Here is a 23,985-nt window from a genome sequence, read left to right as displayed (position 1 = left end):
GTGCAAACTAACGGGCAAGTTGGGAATCAATGGAGGAAGGACTGTGCATCCCTCACACACCTGAGGCCAGTCTCCATTGGGGAGCTGCTTCCCTAGCAGACATCTGATTCCTCTCTCCTGAGCGGTGATGTCTGGATGCCTAAGGGGCAAGAAGACAGGCGTGAACCATGTGGTATAAACGTGCATCCAAGGACAACAAAAAAAATCTACATATCCCATGATGATGAGAGCTGTGGTTTGAGTAGGAATGGGTTTGAATGCTTGGCCACAGGGAGTGGCACTGTTAGAAGGTGTGGCCTTGTTGGAGTAGGTTTGTCACTGTGGGTGTGGGCTTTAATACCCTAGCCCTAAACTGTCTGGAAGTGAGTTTTCTCTTAGAGGCCTGCAGACAACGATGTAGACTAGACCTCTCTGCCCCTCCTGCACCATGCCTGCCTGGATGCTGCCATGCTCCTGCCTTGATGATACTGGACTGAATCTCTGAACCTGTAAGCCAGCCCCAATTAAATGTTGTCCTTATAAGGGTTGTCTTGGTCATGGTGTCTGCTCACAGCAGTAAAACCCTAAGACAGAAGTTGGTACCAGGAGTGGGGTATTGCTGTGATAGGCCTGACCATGCTTTTGTTTGGAAGAATGTGGATTTGGGGACTTTGGATTTAGAAAGCTATGGAATGCTTTAAGTGGGGCTTAATGGGTCATCCTAGTAGGAATATGGAAGATGGAGGTACTGAGGGTCATTTGAATTCTGTAGGCCTCCTGGCCTAAGAGGTTTCAGTAAAGAAGAACTTTAATATGTGGCCAAGAGACTGTTTTTGTGATATTACGGTGAAAAATGTAGTTGCTTTTTGCCTTTGTCCAAAGACACTATTTGAGTCTAAGGTAAAGATATTTATATTAATTACATTGACAAAAGAAGTCTCAAAAAAGCCCAACAGAGACTTTGTTCTCTGGTTAAGTCTCATGAAAAGCGTTTTGAACAAGCATAGCAAGCTGAGAAAGGAAAAATACAAAATATATGGTTCAAGTATCAAAAGGGCACTAGGAAGTAGAATGGAGCTGAATCCTGTGTTCTAAGAGACAGCAGATTAAAGGAGTGAGACCTTGGGGCAAGATCCCACCCAGCTAAGTTTAGGTCCAAGCATGGTGCTACACACCTTTAATTCCAGGATGCAAAAACAAGCAGATCTCTTGAGTTCAAGGACAGCCTGTGACAGAGCAGTTCTAGGTGAAGAAAAGCTAAAATCCAGGCATGGTGGTACCAGAGCCAGGAGACAGAGCCATGCAGCTCTCTGAGTTCAGGGTCAATCTACAGAGCAAGTTCCAGGACAGCCAAGCTTAGGTAGTGAGGGAGTTAGAAAACAAAAAGCTGGTGAGATAATAAGGGAGACAGGAAGCAGAACTCAGCAGCTTTAACCAAGGGGCTCTGGCTTTAGAGTCCAGAATAGAAGGGACTACTGGGACAATTGATGCTGGTTAGCTGGTGTGGAGAGATTAGTGGTGATTAAGAAGAGACCAGCGGCCGGGCGGTGGTGGCGCACGCCTTTAATCCCAGCACTTGGGAGGCAGAGGCAGGCGGATTTCTGAGTTCGAGGCCAGCCTGGTCTATCGAGTGAGTTCCAGGCCAGCCAAAGGCTATACAGAGAAACCCTGTCTTGAAAAACCAAAAAAAAAAAAAAAAAAAAAAAAAAAAAAAAAAAAAAAAAAAAAAAGAAGAGGCCAGCGTCACTGAGGTGAAATCTTCTGGGAAGTATTTTCTGAGAGCACAAAGAAGTTGTGTTCCGGAGATAGCCAGGGCTGTACCTCGTGCTGCAGCTGGGCTTGGTAATGTGTAAGAGTCACCCGAGTGGTACTGGTTTTGAAGGCCTGAAGCGGTCATGAACTACAGCTGAGGCTCGGCACTGTGAGAGGCCACGGAAGGCCACTGGTGAAGGTGCAGTCTCATTTGCAGTTGCCGGCCCAGGAATGAAGGGGTCAGGCAAAGGAGCTGAGGCTTGGCACCATGAAGAGAGCCCATGAGAGGCTATTGCTGAAGCCCAGTGGCAGCAGAGACCTAGTGTATTGGAGATGGCAGTGCCATGGGATGATCACCAAGAACAGCAAGAGCGGTGGAGTGGATCAACCTGAGCTAGAGTACTACAGAGGGCAGAGCTGGAGAAGTGACGCCAGCCCTTTGGAGGAGCCCAGAAGATCATGTGTGGATCCCAGACATTGAAACAAGAAGTTGTAACATTGCAGTTGCCTTGGAGACCCCAAGATATTTGTGATGCCAGAGCCATGGGCTATCTGCTGAGGAAAGCTGCTAACAGGGAGTGGAACCTGCCCAGGAGAAAAAGTTTGTTACTGTCAACAAAGATAAAAAAAAGGAGTTGGAGATCTGAAGACAGCTTTGATATCAGCCTTGAAGTTGTAGAGTTAGGAGTTTGTCCAGCTGGTTTCCTGTTTTGCTTCGGGGATTACAGTTAAGTGATTGGATGAATCTCAGAAGAGACCTTGAGCTTTGGACTTTAACATTGTTGAGACTGCTTTAGACTGTGGGGGCTTTGGAAGTTGGACTAAATGTATTTATTATGCTATGTTTAGGTACAGCCCCCATAGATGACCCCCATAGACTCATGTGTTTGAATAAGCCTATGGGGGGCAGGGAGTGGACTGTGATGGTTTGAATATGCTTGGCCCAAGGAGTGGCACTATTAGGGGATATGGCCTTGTTGGGGTAGGTTTGTCACTGTGGGTGTGGGCTTTAAGACCCTAGTCCTAGCTGCCTGGAAGCCAGTCTTCTCTTAAGAGGCCTTCAGATGAAGATGTGGAACTCTCAGCTCCTCCTGCACCATGCCTGCCTGGATGCTGCCATGCTCCTGCCTTGATGGTAATGGACTGAACCTCTGAACCTGTAAGCCAGCCCCCTTGGCCACCTGCTGACTGGAAACCACAGAAGCTATGTGCTCTGATGCACTGAGGGTCTGACAGAAGCAAGGCCACCAGTCGGGGACTGAGTAGGAACAGACTGACGACTCTCCTGTCCTTGGGCTCCCTGTACACACTGACTATGGGGATTTTAGGACGATCTCCCAATGGCTTCAAGTGTACTGCAGCAACACAGGCTAAGACAGCAGGTACACCTGTGTGTCTGTACTCCTACACCTGTGTGAACACATATGTATATACCTAAACATATATATATGCACTTGCATGTGCATCCAGATACTTATGTGGACCTGTGTACACTAGTGCAATACATGTGGCTCAATTCGAGTTATGGATACAAGAGGGTTAAAAGCAACTGCAGCCCTGTGCTCTGGGTACTGAGGCAGTGCTTTCAGTTCCCCACCACAGCCTCAGGCCCAGATGTTCCTGCTCTGCCAACAAGCACTGGCTACCAATGAATAGGTGGACCATGTCTAAGAGAGGAGTGTCTTTGCAGGTACCCTTATCCAGACGGGTTGCCACCTAGCCTAGGAATAGGGTACATGGTTTCTGAAGCTATCTCCGTCCAGTTACAGAGGAGTAATGGTTCAGTCCTGGGGCTCTTTTGGCATCTTCCCATATTTGTCCATGCCCTAGGCCACCTCCTCAAAGCTGACTGTCCCTAGTATACACTCCCACGGATGGTTCCCATTGCCCTTACCTGACAGCCATCAAACTCATCAGGGCCCAGCATGTACTGTGGACCTGGGACCTGGCACTCTGCACATACCGCCGCTGTTCACAGGACTCAAAGTCCTCCCCCCAGCCTCCATCCGCCATCTGCCGGGACAGGAGGAAGTTGCAGGCCTGAGTTACTTCTGCACAAGCAGCCCTGTAGAGAGAGCAGGAGGTTTGGAACTTCATGACTTGAGTGAATCTATGTCCTCTATATCCTACCCTGACAGGCTGCCTTAGGTCATGGGGCGGCCTGCAGAAGTGAGTGGATATGGGCGCACATGTCTCACAGAGCCGCTGGGCACAGACACATGCAGCCTGGGTATGTGGGTACACAGAACTAGGCATCCCTGGGTTGCATCCGCCTCAGCACAGCATCTCTAACTCCCCAAACCCACTAGGTCTAGAAGCGCTGGCTAGGGCAGCCAGAGACAGGGCCTGAACCAAACCCTCTTTTCCTGAGTTCCTAGGCCTTAGTCCTTTCTCATCAGGATGAGAGATTTGAAAGACACTGAGGTAATGCCTAGGCAAGGCTTATGAGCCAAGAAAATACGTCCTTAGAATTCCCATTTTCTGAAATAGTGATCTTATCTCATCGATTAAAAATATTAAAATAAAATCAAATATCAAAGGAAAAAGACCACCACGGCAGAGCCTTACTGGCCTGCTTAGTTTTACTGTCAACTTAACACAGGGTCACCAGGGAAGAGAGAACAATGGAAGAAAGTGGGAGGGTCCAGCCCACTGCGTACGAGAGCTGGCTAAGTGGGGTTTCTGCCTCAGTTCCTGCCCTAACTTCCCTCAAGGATGAACAATGACCTGGAAGTATAAGCCTAGAGCAAACTCTTTCTTCCCCAAGGGGCTGTTGGCCAGTGCTTTATCACAGCACAGCAAACAGAAGAGTTACCATGGCAATGCCCTTACCCGCTATCAGCCTGAAGGCCACACTCACCCGTCTTGGTAGGTATGCCCCATGCAAGCGAATGCTTCCAAGCCAAACCAGGTGCCGTAGGTGAAACAAACCCCCCAGGAGCTGGAGGGGACAGAAGAGAATGTCAGACTTGGTCTTCACTCTGAGTGAGAGACAGGTACTCTACCCAGGTATTGGGACAACCTCAGTTAGAGAGCACAGAACTAGACTGCAGCATGGCGGTCCATTCCCAGTACTGGGCTAAGACAGGAGGATTGCTAATTTAAAACCAGTCCAAAACATACAGCAGAACGCTGTCTCACAAAACCAGAGAGAGAGAGAGAGAGAGAGAGAGAGAGAGAGAGAGAGAGAGAGAGAGAGAGTGTGAAAGAGAGAGACAGAGAAAGAGGATGGAGGGTTGGAAAGGGAGAGGAAAGGGGGAGGAAGGGGCTTTGGCATTGGCACAGAAGTGCTCACACACATCCCAGGCGGCGGGAGTGTGACCTGCTGAAGATGGTACTGTTCACCTGGCTCAGCCACAGCCTCCTCCAATCAAGGCACACAAGAACTGACAGTGTGTACAGCCGGTAATCACAGGGTAATCCCAGGGTAATCCCAGGGTAATCCCAGGGTAATCCCAGGCCACAGAGCACTTCCAACACAAGCTCTCCACGTGATGAAAGAGCAAGCATCAGCCAAGGAAGATGACTACCAGGAAGCCCCAGCTCCCCAGGCTCCCGGGACGAAGGCAGTAAGGACAGACTCCCCCAGTGCATACCACCTTCCACCTGCTGTCTACTCACCCCTCCCAGGAGCCATCAGCTCTCTGCTTCTTTCGGCATAAATCCAGGCCTTGATTGAGGGTCTCCCTGTAACACAGGCGGTTAGCCTGGTGACCACTGCAGATCAGATTACAAAGCCTTCCCCAATCCTGCCCACACAAGGGTCTCAGGACAGTGAGAAAGGCCTCCCTTCAAACAGATCAAAACACACGTTGGGGTTGGGGGTGGGGTTCCATGTTCAGGGAGTGGGGGGGAAGCAGCTATGGGACACAGTAGAGAATACATGCTGTCTTTGAGCACAGCCTCGGCTCCTGCGGTAATTCCCTCCTCTAACTGTGCATCTGTGTTTGTGGCCCATTTGCCCTTATTCATTGTACACCTGCCTATGAACAATCACTAAACGCATTCAGCCTCAAGCAAGTTCTTAGAAGGCAGAAAACGGCTCCTGTCTTTGCTAAAGTATCACAAGAATGCTCCACTGGGGGCGTAGTTCTGTCTCCCAAGTTCCTACTAGGATGGGCCCTCATCTACAGAGTTCAACTACTTTTCTAGTCCAGCGTTACAAAGCCTTCCGCATCCTCCCCAGAAGCGTGCTTAGGACTCTCACGGCAACCTATCTCGGTACCAACTTCTGTATTAGTTACTCTTCTGTTGCTGTGATAAGACATCGAAACCAAGCAACTTGCCAAAGAAAGAGTTTAATTGGGCTTGTGGTCTCAGAGGGGGAGATGGAGGTACTGGGCACGCCTTGTTTCATGGGGACAAAGGAGATCAGTCTGAATGCTATTAACTGAGCCATCTCGCCAAGCCTTATCTTTTTTTTTAATGTGTACTGTTTTATTTATGAGTTCTTGGTGAATGCTATGAGTGGGCTACCTCCCTAGGAGCTATCAGACAGGCTCCTCAGACCGTAAGGCCCTTGCCAGTCTTTTTGGTTGCAAAACAAAAGTAGATAGTCCCTACTGTTTTTTTTTTTTTTTTTTTTAAGAATTATTTATTTGTTTTATGTATATGAGTACACTATAGCTATCTTTAGACACACCAGAAGAGGGCATCAGATCCCATTACAGATGGTTGTGAGCCACCATGTGGTTGCTGGGAACTGAACTCAGGACCTCTGGAAGAGCAGTCGGTGCTCTTAACCACTGAGCTGTTTCTCCAGCCCAATAGTCCCTACTGTTAAAGACACCATATACTTTGGCAAAATTAGGTTAAGACTAAAGCAGAAACTACTTCCTTGTGAGCTGGCTTTCATACTGAAGACAGCATGTAGGCTGTTGGCGTAGAACTGTCTCCAACAGTCCAGCTCAGCTATGGCCCCTGCTTGTTACAGCAGAAACATCAGGTAAGATGCACTCATTTAATACAACAGTAACACAACATTGATACAATAGTAAGAAAATGCAACTCTACTGCCTCCTGCTATGATGTAAAGCCCCTCTGGAGGAAGAAACTCACATGTGATATGTAAGCCAGGGCAAAGGTCATGGGTAGGAACATCATAGGCCCCCATGAGGAGGCCATTGCCATGGCTTTATTAAATAGATATGATGTGCCCCTTCTAAACATTTGTGTTTATACCTTACATTACTGCCGCCTTCAGCTGTCATCAGTCATGGATGGTAACTTTAATAATGAGAGGTGTACCACAAAGACTCATAACCAGTCAGGCTCCTGAGGTGAAGTAATTGTTGCTATGTCAGAATGGCCCAATAGTCAAACATAGATGGAGAAAATGAACAGATATACGACCTCTCCAAGACTCAAGAAACATCACAAACAAGGCAGACCAAAAGAATGCATGAGCCAGCGCAAGGGACGGACTGTTGTGTAGTTACTTCCACCAAATGGAACATCCCCTGAACTTCCATGTAAATAACAGTAAAAGGAGCCAACACGTGCCAGTGTGGGACTCCACCAAGGCAGGTTCAAAGAGAGCCACAGCAATCCATGGCTAAGAGGACAGAGGGCAGTCCCTTCATGGGGGAATGACCGAGGGGTGTAAATCAGCTGATGTCAGGGTCCCCATGTAACAACCCCAAGAGCTGCTGACCATCCATTGGCTCTCAACATGAAAGGACACTTAGCAGCTATTTACCTGGACACTGGTGGAGAAGCTAAGTATGTGTGTTCATTTTAAAACAAGAAGATAGGAAAAGTAACCCATTCTTGTGTTACAGTTGCACTGTCTTTCTCAGACCTACACAGACACACACACACAAACCTGATGGATCTGTAGGCATCTCAAACTGTCCCTGTATGTACTCAAGCCAGTGTCCCCACTTATCTTGTTGCAGAACCATAGTCTGCTGTCAGGGAACACTGAGCTGTGGCCCTACTCAGTCCTGCCTGACCTTCCTTACCTGATCTCTTCTGTCCTGTGGTCTGGGAAGCATTCATGGAAGTGCTTCAGTGCCTGCATCACTGCAGAGGTACACTCTACATACGTGTAGTCGATCATGATGTCTCCTAGAAAAGAAGGAGGCACCTGAGCGCTCTATGGCTCAGGCCAGACTGTGGTGAGCAAGGGTGTTGAAGCATGCAGGACTTACACCCGGATGTTACTCCAAGATCAACCTGGGCAGTGTGGCCACAACGGGCACAGTGAGACCTGCACACCTAGGCTATGAGACACACACAAAACAGCTGAGCTATTACCACTGCCACCCCACCCCAAAACCCCACGTGTATGACAGCTCAAATCATATGATAATTAGACGGCATAAGGGAAGGGGAGAGCAGGCGCCAGAGTCAGTGAGGAGACAGTTTGCCCTGACAGAATAGAGCTTTAGTGACAATAGTCATGGCCAGGGAGCCCTTGACATAGGTCCTTACAAGTGCTGGGAATCACTGAGCGTCTGCAGTGCATATGGCAGTCTCCACACAGCACAAGGCCCGGTGGATAAACAGGAGAATGTAACCCCAGCCTAAGGTCTCCATGGCCTGAGACAGAAAAATGCAGGCATTGTATACTCTGGGGCTCCTAGAGGGTTCTACATGGACCTGCCAGCGTGCCAAGCCTGGTCTACACAGCACGCTGCTGGTCAACACTTACCAAAGACCTCTGAGGGGTTCAACATCTCCAGCAAGTGTCCCCCACGCTTAGTCTCATAGGTAGCAAATCCTCCATCAGAATTCCTCATGCTTAACAACTGAAACAAGAAAGGACACCCTGACAACTGAGCAGACAAGGACAGCATAATTTTGCCGAAGCACCACTGGCAACCGATTGGACAGGAAGGAGGGATAAGAAGCCAGCTTTCATGGTTGATAGGGGCCCAATGCAGCTGCACAACATCTGGAGACACAAAAAGCAATGTGCCCAAAGGACTTTGACAAAGATGAACAGACATTTCCAATCCTTTGGACTTCTGGCAAAGACCACCAACCCTCCCAAATGAGACCTGCAGAAATTGCATCACAAATGTGGGCAGTTCCCTGAGCCTCAGAAGCCTTGGGGACCATACGGCCTCCTTGTAACTTCTGGGATAGGCTAGGCACCGTATCTTACAGCGCAGAGCCTTCGTACCCAACCAAAGTTCCAAGGCTCTATTCCAGGGTTCAGTCTCAGACTCTGATGTCCTACAACTCAGTCTGAGCCTGCTACGACACAACCTCAGAAGCAAGCACGAAGGGAGATGCTCACCACTGCCACAGCGTCGCAAAGCCGCTCTCGGGGGATGTGCTCGGTGATTGAGGGACACTGATTCTGCAGGAGCAGCACGGCCTTCAAAGCCTCGGCTGTACAGTCAGCAACGATCCAGCCACAGTCCAGTGTGCTGAAGGAGAAGCCGCCCTACAGAGAGAGAGTGCAGCAGTGCTCCTCCCTACAGAGCTGTAACCTCCAGGCAAGGCCCAGCCACCACCGCACAGCGGCACCTAAATTGGGCATAGTTGAGCAGACTTCGGCTTCAGCACAGGGACTACCTAGGACCTCATGCCCATCTGGAATGCCCTCAGATCTCAGCAATAAAACGGGTCTGGAACCTAACAGCAGCACGTGCACCCCAGGGACCCCACTATGTCAACGTGGCACCCCACAGCCTGCATCTATCAGCAGGCCCTTACAGCAAAGGAGGCTGATGCTGGCTCTGAGTCCCTTATAGCCTCTGCCTTGAGTTCAACACTCCAGCTCAATGCTCCACTCTTTACTTAGCATCTGTGTGTGCTAGATACCTGAAGCATGGCCACGGGTACAGGCTGCCTCAAGGGATAATGAAGCCCCTGACACAACGTATCTACAGATGAGAAGCTAGACAAGCAACCGAGAGCCCTCCTCAGAGGGACAGAAGACAGCTGGGCTTTGGGCTTGGGTGGGCTGCCCATACATACCTTGTGCATATGGCGATAGTACTTCTGATAGTCAGGGAAGTTGTCTGGGATCTGGATAGCAGCAAGGAGCATATGTGGAAAACAGAAACGTGTTGGTGCCTGGGACCCTGTGCTGCCATCTGCCATCCACAGTCAGTGCAATGACACCCATGAGCCCCATATGACCTCATCACTACTGGGAGTTAGATCATCCACAGAGGGCTGAACAACCTACTCCCCTGTCCAGCTTCACGGGCACACGGGCACGGGCAGCTACTCCTGAGCTGCATGACTCAGTTCAAGGAGCAAGCAAACAGGTCTGCATGTGCCGTGGGGTCCATTCAGAAGGGCTTCTGAAGGCCCACCACTCAGTGTAGGCCCTGCTATGGAAGACACAGTGCTGATGCACTCCTAACACCCCAAACATGGGCACCAGCCTCATGGAGGATCCCGAGGAAGCTACATCCCAGTGGGATCAGAGGACAGGGGAATAGGAACACGAGGACACTCAGAGGACAATGCCAATGGGATCAAGGCCTGAGGCATCCAGTGTGTCTGCGGCAGGGTATGCAAGGCCAGCCTAAAAAAGTGGGACAGGATGGGGGCTCTAGGTGGATTTGGAAAGCAAGTATAAAAACTGATCTGGCAAGCCAGATGGCTACACATGGCCTCAGGGACGGCACCCACAGGCCTGAGGCACCTCAAAGATGGCTAGGATGTGAACAGGCTGTGGCACTCAAGAATACAACTCCTGACTGTGCCATGGGCTGGCTTTGGCCCTCCGCACACAGTTGTTCCAGTATCAAGAACAGAAATTGCCAGCGAGTGATAAGCCACTGCAGGCCATGGCTGGAGCCACCTCAGGGTGACTAGGTGCACCAACATCAACATGGTCTCGGGCAGGGCAGAGCAGCGCAGAAGCAAACTAAGAAAGCCACCTAGGGGAGTCAGGACGGACGAGGAAAGAGCATGGGCCTCACCTGTGAGAGCCGCAGGAACTCGTGAGCCTTCTGCAGGCAGGGCAGAAACTCAGGTCTGTGGTGTGCACGTGCCTAGAAGGCAGCAGGGTGGCACAGCTGAGCCAGTCCTCCAGTGTCCTGGCGATATCTTGCCACCCCACCCCCACCTCCAGAAACTGACGAATCTTAAAGAGTTTTCTAGGTTTCCTAACGTTCTCAGCTTTAAAGACAGAAAAGACAATGAGACATGACTAAAGACTGGAACGGACAGAAGAGACCACCCTGGACAGTTACCAGCCTCCCGCTCTCCTGATAGGCCCTACCTCCGGCAGCTCAACCTGGCCTAGGCCCTGGGTCGTCCAAAGACACCCTCAGGATTTCACTGTTCTCACCCCACCTGCAAGGAAACATCCTTTCTCTCTAGCTCAGGTAGCAGCTAATGCTCTAAGAGCCTCAGGCCCACCCAGCCCAGGGGCCACCTGCCCTCTCACTCCCTAGGCTACTCCCAAAGCTCTAGTTTAGCATCCGGGTTACCAAGTAAAGCCTGTACTTGCTTCGGATTATCACCAGGGGACTGGGAGACAGGCAAGTGACAGAGGCATGGTGAGTCATATCATATTTTTCAGCGTGCATGTGTAGCTTATGCACACAGGAAGATCACGTGGGGGCTGCACAGAGAAACACAGCCACTTACCTCCAACATTGCTTGGATAGCAAATGCAGTGTCCCAGATCTGTGATCCATTGGTGCCCTGTCACAGAGACGAGCTGTTGGAGCAACCCCCATCCACTGACTCCTCCCAAGACCCAGCCGTCAGAGAGTACCCAGTTAGCACCCTACAGCAGATTCGGGGCCCTGTGCACCCTCGTAGCTGACAAAGGAGTGGAAGAACACTGAATCTTGCAGGCAGACATGGGTCGTAGACCCCCACCGCCTTTACAGGCCCTGGCAGAACAGCACTTTCTCAGGACAAACTCAGAACCGTGTGTTCCCTTGAAGACTCCTCCATACCCCAGGACAGCATGGTACCCCAGTCACGGGACAACTAGAAACAAAGCTCCCCCCCCCCCCCAATTTCCAAATATGGTTAAGACGTCAAGGACCCAATTGACACATTACTGTGGCCCTGATAATAGCACGGAATGTCCCTTCAAATCCCACCCTGGAAATCTGGTTTTCTGAACAGCCATCTTGGGTCTCAGTATAGAAAATGGATGATCCAGTCCACAGTGGGTTTTGTTTAGGAATCTCTAAATATCTGACAGAAACCCCAGCTCCCAATCCTACAGGATGATCAGACCTAAGCTCTGTAGGGGCCAAAGATCCCAGCTAAACACATGACCAGAAAGAAACATATCCACTGCCTACCCTTTGGCTAGAGCCCTAGAATGATCTAGGGAAAGCTGACCATACATCATGTGCTATCACCAACATTGTATCTCCAGCAAACCACTTCCTGCTTGTTCTGAGCAACCGCAAATATGCCCTCCTTTACCACTAGGTACCATAGAAAGGAACAGTTTTCAGGCCTGGGCCCACCTCTCTGACCTGGAGGCTCCTCCTGTACTGGCGGCTAAAGACTATAATCTCTAGGGTTCTCCTGCGAGCTGAGAGCACACAGCTCTTACTGGCCTGCCACAGGCGCATCCAGACATCCTAAGAGAGACGCCACTACCACCCAGAGCCACTTCTCCATCACAGTAATAGGATAAAGGTTTCTGGAGGGTCTGAGTCAAGCCTGGATCTGTCATGGCTTAGTACGCTCTGAAGAATGACCGCAGAGGGACATGTGAGGACACAGCAAACCAGAGACCAGGAGGTGCCCACAGCCCCACAGACATGAGGGTTAAAGGTGACTAAGTCCCTCCTCCTCTTTTACTACAAGAATGGTATTGGAGAAGTTTTTTTCTTCTTCTTCTTTTTTTTTTTCTCATGGTTTGTCACTCCTGACCTACCCCCAACCCCTCTTTTGATTCAGAAACAGGGTCTTGCTGTAGAGCACTGTCTGGTAACAAACTCAGTCCTCCTGCTTTAATCAACTACAGGTAAGTGCCACCATGCCTGACTGTCACTTTCGAATCATAATCAATCTAAACAGATGGTTACAAAGAGAGCCAGCAGCCTCCGTCCTACGCCCTTACCTGCATTTTCATGCCATCGAGGCCCAGCCTATGGGAATAAGAAAAAATTATGTCAGGGACAAGGTGTAAGCTGGAATTGCAGATGCCCATCAGGAGCTACACACAGGCAAAAGAGCATACAGATCCCCCTGGGAGCATCCTTACCCACCTCCCCTCCATGCTGACTTCAGTGCTGCCCAGCTGGGCTCACAGCACAAGGGCTACATCCAGCAGAAACAAGACAGCAGCTTACCCAGGGGCACTAGCCTGTGCCGTAGGCTTCTAGAGCCGGTCTACCTAGCTATCCTATCTCATACCACCACAAGAGAAGCTGGCCTCTATAAGTACAGGGCTCCCTTCCCCTGTGACAGTCCCCACCTTGGGTACAGTGTCCCTAGGCTTCCTGGCTCTGACTCTGAGAATCACCCATGGTTATTCGAGTTACTTCCCAGGACAGTCTAACTGGTGATGTTCCTGATTCCATAAAACATTCTCAGAGTTCGCCCCCTGACAAGATGGGGCCCAGCGCTATAGCTGCGTGTCTATGGGGAGCACTCTGCCCCACATCCCAGCGACTACTTAGCCACACTCACCAAAGGTAATCCTTGATCCTAGAGACGTGCTCCTGGAAGGCAGGGGAGGATGGGCCATCCACTGACCAACGAACAAGCATGTTGATGGTTTTTGAGATCTGTAGGATATGTGGCCATCAGGTCCTATGCAACTTTACCGTGGGCTGGGGCCTCATCTGTCCTAAAAGGAGCTTCCTAAGTATTCGCTATACATTCGTGGCCCTGGGAACAGACTCAAACTAAAGCTAATAAGAATCTGGGCGAGCTTAGGGTGAGTCAAAGAAGGACCAAGAGTCCACAGAGAGAGAGGAGGAAGCTCAGCACTAGTTGTGTTTATCCAGAGAACCTATAGGCAACCAACCACAGTACAGTGACCAGTGTCACAACCCACATCCTGACTGTCTCATCGATGAGGACATCTTCCTCACTGAGTCTCTAGTAACTCTAGCCAACAAACTCTGACTACAGCCTTAGGCACGTGCTCCTCAAGGGCCCTCAGTATGGACACCATTGGCCAGGTCCAGGAAGCAAAGCAAATCAGAAAGTTGCCTGGCAACTCCAGATAGATGAGAGAGAGACCAGAAGCTGGACATGAGAATCCTGCTCTTCTCATTGCCCCTAGGCACCTATAATCCTGCCACCTATAAGGGGTGGAAGGTGGATTGTCTAGGGTGGGATCGGTGAAGAGTAGAGGGGTAAACACCCTACCCAGTTGGCCAGGAAGCTCAAGAAGTAGTCTTCCAGGAGGTATTCAGACTTAGACAAAAACCAGGCAGGACAACGGGAGGAAGAGCTTGCCTGAGCCCAGAGAATAGTTACAGACGGTGCTTCAAACGTACTGACCCAAATGGAGATGTGCCGGGATCTGGGAAATAAGCCTGCCTCACTCCTAGCTCCACAGAGCCTAGCTCCTAGGGCATCTGAAGGACCTCACTGCCACCAAAGCTGCTCTAGGGAACGGAGAGGAAGGAAACTGACCGGGCCAATGCTGATGCATTTAGTGAAGCGATCATCAGCTACAATGTGTTCATACAGCATCTGGATGGCCCACTGCCGCAGGCTGGTACTATGGAAACGTTCATAGAGGTTGAGGACTCCTGCAGGGGAGAAGACATTAGTGGGTACCTGGCAATAGGAGAGAGACATGGGGCAGGCTGCACCCTAGTCATTCAGATGGGAATGGGTCCTTCACAGTACAGCATCTGGACCTCTCCTCTCCCCTGGGATCCCTCCTCCTACCTCATCTGCGCTTCCTCCTTCCCATCTAGGAAGGGCTGCTTCCTATCTCCCACCATGTCCTGCCCTGCTTAGGCGATGCTGAGTGGGTATCACTGGGCAGGAGCTGGTTCTTGTTGGGGGACCCCACTCCAGCTCCCACTCCAGGGCCCAGCACAGAAGTCATTTGTTGCAGGGACAGAGCGAATGAATTACTGTGGAGAGCCGAGCAGCATCTTAACTGTGCACTGCCCAGGCTCCCCCAACCCTCAGGAGGCACCCACCATACACCACACGCAGCAGCCAGCTGTGTGGCGTGTACAGGTCATCGGGGGACACGTTGTTCTTCTGTGCTGGCCAATCGATGCTGGCATAATCCTCCACATAGAGTTCCTAAAGGGCAGGGCAGACCTGAGTGCCTAGCAGAGGCAGCAGACACAGAAGGTAGACTAACTCTAACCAGGAGTGGTCTCCAGCTGCACGCTCTCAGGGCTCTGGGTCATATCTTTGCTCCTGGGTAGGGACACCCAAAAAATTATCACTACAGGGTGTGAGGTCCGGCTATTTCATTTATACCAGGGCTAATCTGAGGAGCTGTCCCAGCCCTAAGAGCCTAGGTCCCACTCTAGTGTAAACCCTGCTCTCCAAGTCCATCTTAGGGCTATTTTCCAAGAACAGTCACTGCAAGCACAGGCTAGGACTGCGGCTCCTGAGCACTCTGAGTCCCACCGGGACACTGCGCAATGGCAGATGCCCTTCCCAGAACAGATCCCTCTGAGCAGTTTAAGTTTGCTTACAGGCGAGACGGTGGCGACTCCTCAGGACCCCCACAGTACTGAGAGGCAGTTAAGCTCCCAAGGCCCAAGACCCCAAAGGCTGTGTGCCATCTCCTCACAAGGTCCCTAGAGACCACAAGGCTTACCTGGCGGAGGCTCTGAACCAGTGGGTCCTCTGAGGCACTTAGCCGAGTGGCGTAGCAGTAGCTCATGGGAAGATAGACCTGCCGGCAGTGACACCAGAGAGTGGAGGGGTGCGCAGGGAACCATTCAGGAAACAGCCTGGAAGCCGCAGGACAGAAGAACATAAGCCTACACTGTTACCAGTCCTAAGGCCTTGGGCCTCTCCAAGCACGCTGCTGTGAGTCCCTCCATCCATTTTGTGTGCACTTGCATCTATATCCCAAGCCAATTGACTGTGGAGCTAGTTCCACGTATGCAGAGTCATATGAGGAGCCCGACAGTGTAGGGACACAGACCAGGAGCCTCAGGCTTTCGCCCTCCCCCCCCACTCCACCCTGACAAGGCCTTCCTCTGCCTGCACCTCCCCAGGCAAGTCTAGCCGCTAGCTAGGAGAGCTTCCAAGGATGGACCACTGGATGTTAGCACAAGTCTAATATACCTCCTCACTTCAAGTAACAGTACACCCATCCTGCCCCACACATGGCTAGCTCTCTCCACACCTCTCACTGGGCCAGGCATTTGCCACACACTTATCCCACTCAAGCAGGCTGTAGAGCAACGCCTTCTAGTTCTTGTTTTAGCACCTTGCTCTCCTTCCCAAGTAGTCTCTAGCATCCTGTCTCTCTGCATGGGAAATTTTATACCACAGGAACCCTCAACTGTGTCTTCAAGAGGATAGCAGGCTCTGCATGAACTCTGTATAGTTCTTGGGATCTTAGTGCCTAGTATGTGTAATCTGGGGGTAAATTACATAGGCATTACATATGGCACCAATGCTTTTATAAGATATTCACAAAATAGAAAAAGACAATGACCATAGGTTTCAGTTAGTAAGGAATAGGCATTGACTCTGCTGGGTAAATATTGGAAAAAAAAATTTAAAGATGCACATTGGTGAAACTGCTCATTGGTGAAATAATATGTAGGACTTCCCAAACATTTACCATGAATTAGTGAAGAAAAAGAGATACAGGGATGGGGGAGGTCCTTTCCTTTTCCCCTATATATACTCTGAGTTTTTCTAGTTACCAGGTATGATCTGTTGTCTGTTCCCACAAAGACCAAGCCACACAATGGGTTCTGTAATTACCCTGCAGGGCCCCACGGCCTGCTACAGAGCTGGGTGGTCTAATGCCTTGCTTTTGCCTAAAAGAGTCCCCTTTCTATATATCTATAGAACACATCAGGGCCTCTAGTGAGACACTAATCCGCCCCATTAGGTCCCACCACTCTATGAGAAGGAAGTGCAAGAGGCAGAGGGCAGGCATACCACATCTCAGGGAAGAGGGTATTGAGTCCTTCCCAGCTATACACATTCAGGACAGCCAGCCAGAACTTCCCCCAGGAAGGGATGCCCACTGCACCACCTGCAAAGAGAGAAGGAACGCTCAGCTACCATCACAGTGAATGCCGACTTGCAGCTTTCTCTTGTGCCCCTTCCTGCATGAACTAAAGGCCAGCCTTCCATGAGTCCTGTAACTCCCGGATGAGAAGACATATTCCATACCTGCCCAAGACACCGCAGCCACTGGGTAGACACAGCAGCCGAGAACAGGTGTGTCCAACCTGCAAAGAGCTGTTCATACCCCTGTCCCCAAGCAGGAACACATGAAAGCAACTACTTGCACCGGTAGCTCAGAGAGGGGGGCTCAAATCCACACAGTGGCATGAGCCTGGAGAAAGAGGGAAGACGGGAGGTTGCTTGGCTGTTCTTTCTCCAACAAGCCCACGCTGCATATCTGTGTACTTCCATTCTGCAGGCAGCCTAGCACACGTGACTGCAGGACAGTCTAACATGCAGCCCCATGTTCAGAGCCTTGTGCAACACAGGGCAACACTGATCTACACACATTTTATGAGTTCTGTCCTAAATCCAAGTGTGTCAAAGACAAAAAGACCAAGAAAGCTAACTAGTTAAAGCATGACTCAAGCACATTCCTCTTCTGGGCAAGCATTAGAACAAGAGAGCAACAGGAGAACAGAAGGTAACTTTGAGAGTACATGAGCAATAATGTACTGATGGCTGCTGATGACTTACTTAATCACAACGGGGCAGAGACTTCAAAGAAGAGTGCAGAATTTCATAATGCATACAGAACACTTCACCTAGCCTGGGAGGTCAGAAAGAAATCCTAAAGGAGTGAAATGTAAGACACATTTGTAAGTGTGAAGGGGAGTTTCCAAGACAGTCAGGTGAAGGTGGAAAGTGGGGTGAGGGGATAGGGTGCATGGGAGCCCTGAGGCAGGAGACCACTTTGACAAAATGAAAGGAGGCCCTGGAACAAGTAGCAGAGACAGAGACAGGAGCGTAGGCCTCAGAGGGGCAGAGTGCAGACCCACAGGAGGTGCTGCAGGAGAGCAGTACAAGCTGTGTTCTAAGAGCAGCCGGGGCCGTGCAGCCTGCTCAGGCCTGGAAGGGATTTTAGAGCCCACAGGTGAGGAGAGAAGTACTCATGCCCAGGCTCAAAGATGACCAGTGTGGAGGGGATGAGCAGAACTCCCTCACTGGGGCTGCTAACCTGGAGCTCAGCTGCCTCCAAAAGGCAGACTGCATGGACCATCCCACAGGCACTGTGTTAGCATGCTGCTGCTTTGAAACCTTTAACAATTCATGAAGAAAGCAGACTATAAAATACCAAATTGCTTTAAACTGAATATAGAATATAGCTTGACGGGTAGACAGCTTCTCCCACAGGCACAAAGCCCTGAGTTCAATCTGTCCCCAGCACTACATAAACCAGGCATGGTAGTGCATGTGCGTAATCCCACCCGGCACTCAGGACCCGGATCAGGAGGTCAAGGCCAACCATGGCTACATTGTGAGTTCAAGGCTAGCCTGAGCTATATGAGACCCTGTCTCAAAACAAACAAACACCCCAAAAAAAACCAAAAAAAAAAAAAAAACTCAAGTTGCAGCTAGTCTAAGTGCACACCCATCACACAAAACAAACACACACACACACTAATTAATTATTTAATTAAAATAATAAGATTAGGGCTGGAGAGATGGCTCAAGAGGTTAAAAGCACATATTGCTCTTGCAGAGAATCTGAGTTCATTTCCCAGAACCCCCCAGGTGGCTAGCAACAGTGCCTGTAAGCACTGTTCCAGAGAAGCTGACACCCTCTTCCAGCCTCCATGGACACTGCTGCACGTGGTACACAGACGTACATGCGGGCAAAACCAGCCATACACACAAGAATAACTACCTCTTTCAAATAGTTAAAATTAATAATAATTATTATTAAATGACTCCACAGCTTCCACCCTCATGTGTTTTTCCTAGTGTTCCAACCAGAGATGCATCTTACTAATTCCCATTCACAAGGGCTCGCCACGTAGCCAGGCGGTGGTGGCGCACACCTTTAATCCCAGCACTTGGGAGGCAGAGGCAGGTGGATTTCTGAGTTTGAGGCCAGCCTGGACTACAGAGTGAGTTCCAGGACAGCCAGGGATATACAGAGAAACCCTGTCTCGAAAAACCAAAAAAAAAAAAAAAAAAAAAAAAGAGCTCATCACGTCAGCGTGACGAAAACCCCACATGCCATGCAGGACGTACCTTTTTTGTGAAGAATGTTCCGAGCGCGCACTACGTCAGGGTCATCAGGCCCAACACCCAGGATTCTGAGAGCCACATAGTTCAGGGCGGTCCCAAACACTGTGGACTTGTCCTCAATGTGCCTAGTGGAAGTATAAGACTGATGAGGAAAGGGTTTCTGCCTGTTTCATTACTTCTAAGAAATGAAACAACACTGGCAATGAAGTGTACCTGACAAAGATTGCTGTAACACCCCCCCCCTCCCCAGCATGACAGAACAGAGAGCACACTTCAGGGACACCCAGGGAAAGTTCAGTTCACTCAACAGAAGACATCCAAATGTTTCAAAACCATCTGGGTTTTGAAAACCTGCTCGTCTACTCCCAGAGTGTGGACCACATCAGGAAAAGCAGACTGAGAAGAGTCTGTGGGACCCTCTACATTCACTGCCATCTCTGCTGCCTCCATAGTTTTAAAATATGATGGCTTTAACTTGGCACGTGAGTCCCAAGAAGCTGCCAACCACAAGAGCCACTCACAACAGCAGAGGTAAAACCGTGGCCAGGCTATGCATACGTGCCAGCCTATCCTCCTCCGGCCAGGCTTTCACCTGCCCCACCCTAGGTCCATGGTTGCAGTCACCCCACTTCTTGGCAGCTGCCTGAAAACCCAAGCATGAGAACATAAAACACACACAAGCACACACATGTATATATGTGCTGTTAAGCATACTCACAACCCCCAGCCGCCATCAGGGAGCTGCACTGACCGCAGGTACCGTACCATCTCCTCTTTGTACCCAGCTGGCAGAGGGATGCATGATATGTGACATGTAATCAGGAGACCTGCGTGGTGACAAAGATGCTCCATACTAGTAACAGGTACCCAGTGCTGCTAACCCACACCCTTCGAGGACCTTCTCCCTGACACAGACCAGCTCTGTGGCTTTCCTTCCCATGCAACCAAGTCCAGGAAGGCCATTCTTCCTAAGCCCAGTGGATGACTTTGGAAACAGGAAACACCAAGAAGAATTCAGTTAACACTCCCAGGCCAGGGCCTGGAAAGCTTAAGCGATTACGCCTGGTACATTACCATAGTCTGGGTCAGAGAAACACTGCAGAGCCTTTAAGAGGCCTCCTACACACGCCCTGAAGGCCTAAGAAGAACCAGTTTTAAGATCAGTGGGGCCATAGCAGGCAACCAGGTCTTGCTTTAACAGCTGCTTGGGACTGGAATACTAAAATGGTAATCCTGGACAAGATAATAGCTTTTGTTTAATTGGCTGACTGATTGATTGATTGGTTGGTTGGTTGATTGACTGAGTGAGTGTTTTCGAGACAGGCTTTCTCTGTGTAGCCCTGGCTGTCCTGCAACTCACTCTATAGACCAGGCTGGCCTTGAACTGCAGAGATCCACCTGCCTCTTTCCCAGGTTCTGGGATTAAAGGTATGCACCATCATCACCCAGCCAGGATTAATAGTTATTGCCTAGATTGTACTGTTGTGTTTTATATAAACTGTTTTTACGTGTGTGTACTACTTTGCATATGGGGAGAGGTGATACTATACAAGAAATCTTCATTCCAAGCCTGGTCTTTGGGCACATGGCTATCCTCACCAGCCACAGAACAGCTGCGTATTATACATTCATGGCATGGCACAGGCAGGGGCAGCTACTACAGAAACAAACCCAAATGCTAATGAGAATTCAGGCTACTGAGATAGTAGAGTTATGACTCAATGTGGAAAGGGGTCTTGATACATAAATATGAGTTTCTTTAGAAACCAGGCAATCCAAGATGGAAAGAGCCTTATCCAGCCAAACTAGATCAGAGACTAGTGTGTTCAAATCCAGTCCCTCTAGCAATCACCAACCTGGACCTGTGGTTTCCCAGCCAAAACTCCCGCAGCCATCCTTTGGCAAGTCCACAAGGGATATCATAGTTCTCAAACTGCACATGCATGGTTATCAGCTCCTCATCCTTAACCTTGCCCCTCGACAATACCCTGGCACTGGTTGGGCCTCTACCTTACGGTAGTACCCTTTCCATCTTGAACTGGGATTCAAAAGCATCCATTCCCTTCGTCTCAAGAATCCTTTGCTTCTATTATTAGAGTACTTGCCAGTCTAGCCTGGGCTAGCTGTGCCCCACCATTGTTCCCTAATCCTGGCAGCAGGATGACTGGGATACAAGATCACCCTCCCCCAGAGCTTTTCCAGTGAGCTCCTGGGTTTTAACCTGCTTGATCATAGGTCAATCACACACACCCCAAGTGTATGCCCTGACAATCTAGAACAGCCTTTCCCTTGGATTGAAGTACCATGTTCCTCCTACCTGGTAAGAGGAAGAGTGGACCACCATAATCACCAGCCCAGTGTCCATCCTCAGCCTGCAGCTTGGCATAAAAGGTTACTCCATTCAGGGCTCCCTCTCGGGCTGTTTGCGCTTTAGGTAAGTCTGTGAAATAACTCCTCTGTGAAAGGAGGGAAGAGATTGAAAGATGTAGGTGCTTGCTGTACCAAGGAACCCTCGTCATTCACAACCCAAGTCAAAATAGTGAATCTATATTACTTTAAATTTTTCAACTGTTTTGTTTAAAACAAGATAGAATGATGACAATTTTACTCCGTGTGATGGTTTATATATGCCTGACCCAGGGAGTGTCACAATTGGAAGTTGTGGCCCTGTTGGAATAGGTGTGTCACTGTGGGTATGGGTTTTAAGACTCTCATCCTAACTGTCTGGAAGTCAGTGTTCTGCTAGCAGCCTTCAGATGAAGATGTAGAACTCTCAGCTCCTCCTGTACCATGTCTGCCTGGATGCTGCCATGCTCCTACCTTGTTGATAATGGACTGAACCTCTGAACCTGTAAGCCAGCCCCAATGAAATGCTGTCCTTTATAAGACTTGCCCTAGTCATGGTGTCTGTTCACAGCAGTAAAACCCTAAAACACCCCATGTACAATAAAAAAGCAGTTCCATGTTATCATAATTTACCTTCCAGCCACTGATCTACAAACTTCTTCAAAACTTCCAAGTCATCTTAACTAAGCCCAGCACAGAACACAGGGCAGGGTACTGATACCCAGATGATCCTGGGACTCTTCCCTTTCAGAAGGGACCCACACAATAGCATAGTGCTTGCTCAGAGATCTTCCCAGCGGACGGCCAGGACACACAGGAAGCCTGTTAGCTAACCAACTTCTCCATGACTACCTGTACCTGATCCATGCACAGATACACACAACCAGAAAATCGGGTCCTAAGTATTTCATCCTGTGACTCCAAACAAAAATCACACCCATCTTTGTAATTCTCCTACAAATCAAAAGTTATGTATCAAAGTAGAGTTCTCAAAATCAAACCAAATTAGGGCAACTTCTTCCACAGGTCTCTGAGGTGGAGGGACTTAAATAATGGGGCTGCTTCAATTCTTGTCTCTGGAAGGAGGCGCTGCCCTAAGCCACCACACTTTTTGTTTTAGACTGAACTGAGGCAAACATTCACAGACACTGACCTACATCACCAGCATTCTTGTTTGCTTATTTATTTGTAGTTTTGAGATGGGGTCTCACTACATAGACCTAGCTGGCCTAGAATTTGCTCTATAGACCAAGCTGGCCTCGAACTCATAAAGATCTGTCTGCCTCTGCCTCTTCAGTGACTATGATTACAGAGATGCCTGCCGGGCCCAGGTTCACACCTGGTTTTTTTTGTTGTTGTTGTTTTTGTTTTTAGCATAAACTTTCTTATTTTTAAAAACCTGCAAATAAATAAAAACATCGCACTCCAAAACTAACTAGACACAAAGTCTATTCAACCTAATGACCCTGGCATTTGAAAAGGGAGACTGTGAAACTTTCCGTTAAATTTTATACTTTCAGTTCCCAAAATATTTTATGCATTAATCCATCACACAAACCCCATGGCAGAATGAGCCTTACATCTTCTTTCATAACTCGTCAACTTTCCTGACCCCCTTCTAGTCAGCTTTTCTTCCTATCACACTACACCCACGTGTACACTGGTTTACATATATGCTTATATCACTGGCTACACGCCCGCTTTTTGAACAAGGCTGTTTCAGAGCTCTGGCTCAGGAAGGCATGGTGAAGGCTGGTCAGTGATGACTTCCAGCCTTGGGGTGAAATGGTGACTGAACCACGTCACTTACTGTGTCCAGTCCCAAAGAGTGGGCCTCTAGCCCGGTCTGTTCTCGACCAGGGTCTTCCTCCGCTTGATAATACGTCCATCTCTGCCGACCCAACTCATTGCGGAGCCGCCAGCGGGTGAGATCGGTGGCGGGCTCAGTTTTATAGGGTCCCCCACGACGCCGCAGACACCTGAGGGGACCAGCGAGAGAAAGCAGCCTTTGTTAGGCTCCGCCCAGGTGGGGATGCCTGCAATCCAGGCATGCAGAGCCACCAGCCGTGCCACCCGGCAGTCCAGGCACCTTCCCTACCACCGCCCTGCAGCGTCCCTCGCAACACCCGCCGGAGGCCCAGGGTCCGCGACTCACGTGCCCTCAGTCATGACAGCACTGCTCTCTGCCAAGGGCTTACCAGCCCTTTACCTGACTGACAACCTAGCGCACTGCGCAGGCGCGAGCCTCGGCCGACCGGAACAACTGGGTGGGCCGATGCGAGCGCGGCCAATCAGAGCATCACCAGGTGGGTACGAGAGACGCACCGCGACCACAGTGGTTGGACGCGGGGCCGCGCGACGCCGCGAGGGCACCAGGGGGCGTGGTCTGTGGGGCGGAAACGCTTTGGAGGCGGGGCCTATGGGAGTGGCGGGCCTGTGAATGAGGGCGGCCTGTGGGAGGGGCAGCCTGTGGGAGGAGCAGCCTGTGGGAGGGGCAGCTTGTGGGAGGGGCAGCTTGTGGGCGGGGCAGCTTGTGGGCGGGGTAGCCTGTGGGAGGGGCAGCCTGTGGGAGAGGAGGGGCGGGGCGGGGCGGGGCGGGGCCAGCGGCCCGTCTAG

The 23,985-nt window shown here is 50.1% G+C and overlaps 1 protein-coding gene across 7 annotated transcripts in view; it reads right to left on the bottom strand.

Moving 5' to 3' along the window:
* The window catches only part of Lss (lanosterol synthase), a 37,006-nt gene extending 13,329 nt beyond the window's left edge, over positions 1-23,677 (bottom strand). For 6 of the 7 annotated variants that reach the window (XM_034524152.2, XM_034524150.2, XM_076916728.1 and 3 more), the window contains exons 1-21: positions 23,525-23,677; positions 23,180-23,348; positions 21,341-21,479; positions 19,742-19,850; positions 19,027-19,148; positions 16,738-16,834; positions 15,431-15,566; positions 14,793-14,901; positions 14,272-14,390; positions 13,315-13,412; positions 12,743-12,770; positions 11,296-11,352; positions 10,623-10,694; positions 9,664-9,714; positions 8,978-9,127; positions 8,387-8,483; positions 7,695-7,800; positions 5,353-5,418; positions 4,592-4,672; positions 3,626-3,796; positions 61-139 (exon numbers count right to left, since the gene is read on the bottom strand). In XM_034524152.2, coding sequence (XP_034380043.1) covers positions 61-139; positions 3,626-3,796; positions 4,592-4,672; positions 5,353-5,418; positions 7,695-7,800; positions 8,387-8,483; positions 8,978-9,127; positions 9,664-9,714; positions 10,623-10,694; positions 11,296-11,352; positions 12,743-12,770; positions 13,315-13,412; positions 14,272-14,390; positions 14,793-14,901; positions 15,431-15,566; positions 16,738-16,834; positions 19,027-19,148; positions 19,742-19,850; positions 21,341-21,479; positions 23,180-23,348; positions 23,525-23,538 — 2,070 coding nt within the window. In that variant the 5' untranslated portion in view covers positions 23,539-23,677. Of the gene's footprint in view, positions 1-60; positions 140-3,625; positions 3,797-4,591; positions 4,673-5,352; positions 5,419-7,694; positions 7,801-8,386; positions 8,484-8,977; positions 9,128-9,663; positions 9,715-10,622; positions 10,695-11,295; positions 11,353-12,742; positions 12,771-13,314; positions 13,413-14,271; positions 14,391-14,792; positions 14,902-15,430; positions 15,567-16,737; positions 16,835-19,026; positions 19,149-19,741; positions 19,851-21,340; positions 21,480-23,179; positions 23,349-23,467 lie in introns of all 7 variants that reach the window. The other variant, XM_076916729.1, reaches the window with a different exon arrangement.
* Positions 23,678-23,985: the final 308 nt, after the last annotated feature.

Source organism: Arvicanthis niloticus, chromosome 20, assembly GCF_011762505.2.
Source record: "Arvicanthis niloticus isolate mArvNil1 chromosome 20, mArvNil1.pat.X, whole genome shotgun sequence".
NCBI lineage: Eukaryota > Metazoa > Chordata > Mammalia > Rodentia > Muridae > Arvicanthis > Arvicanthis niloticus.
This window is presented reverse-complemented; position numbering and strand designations above follow the sequence as displayed.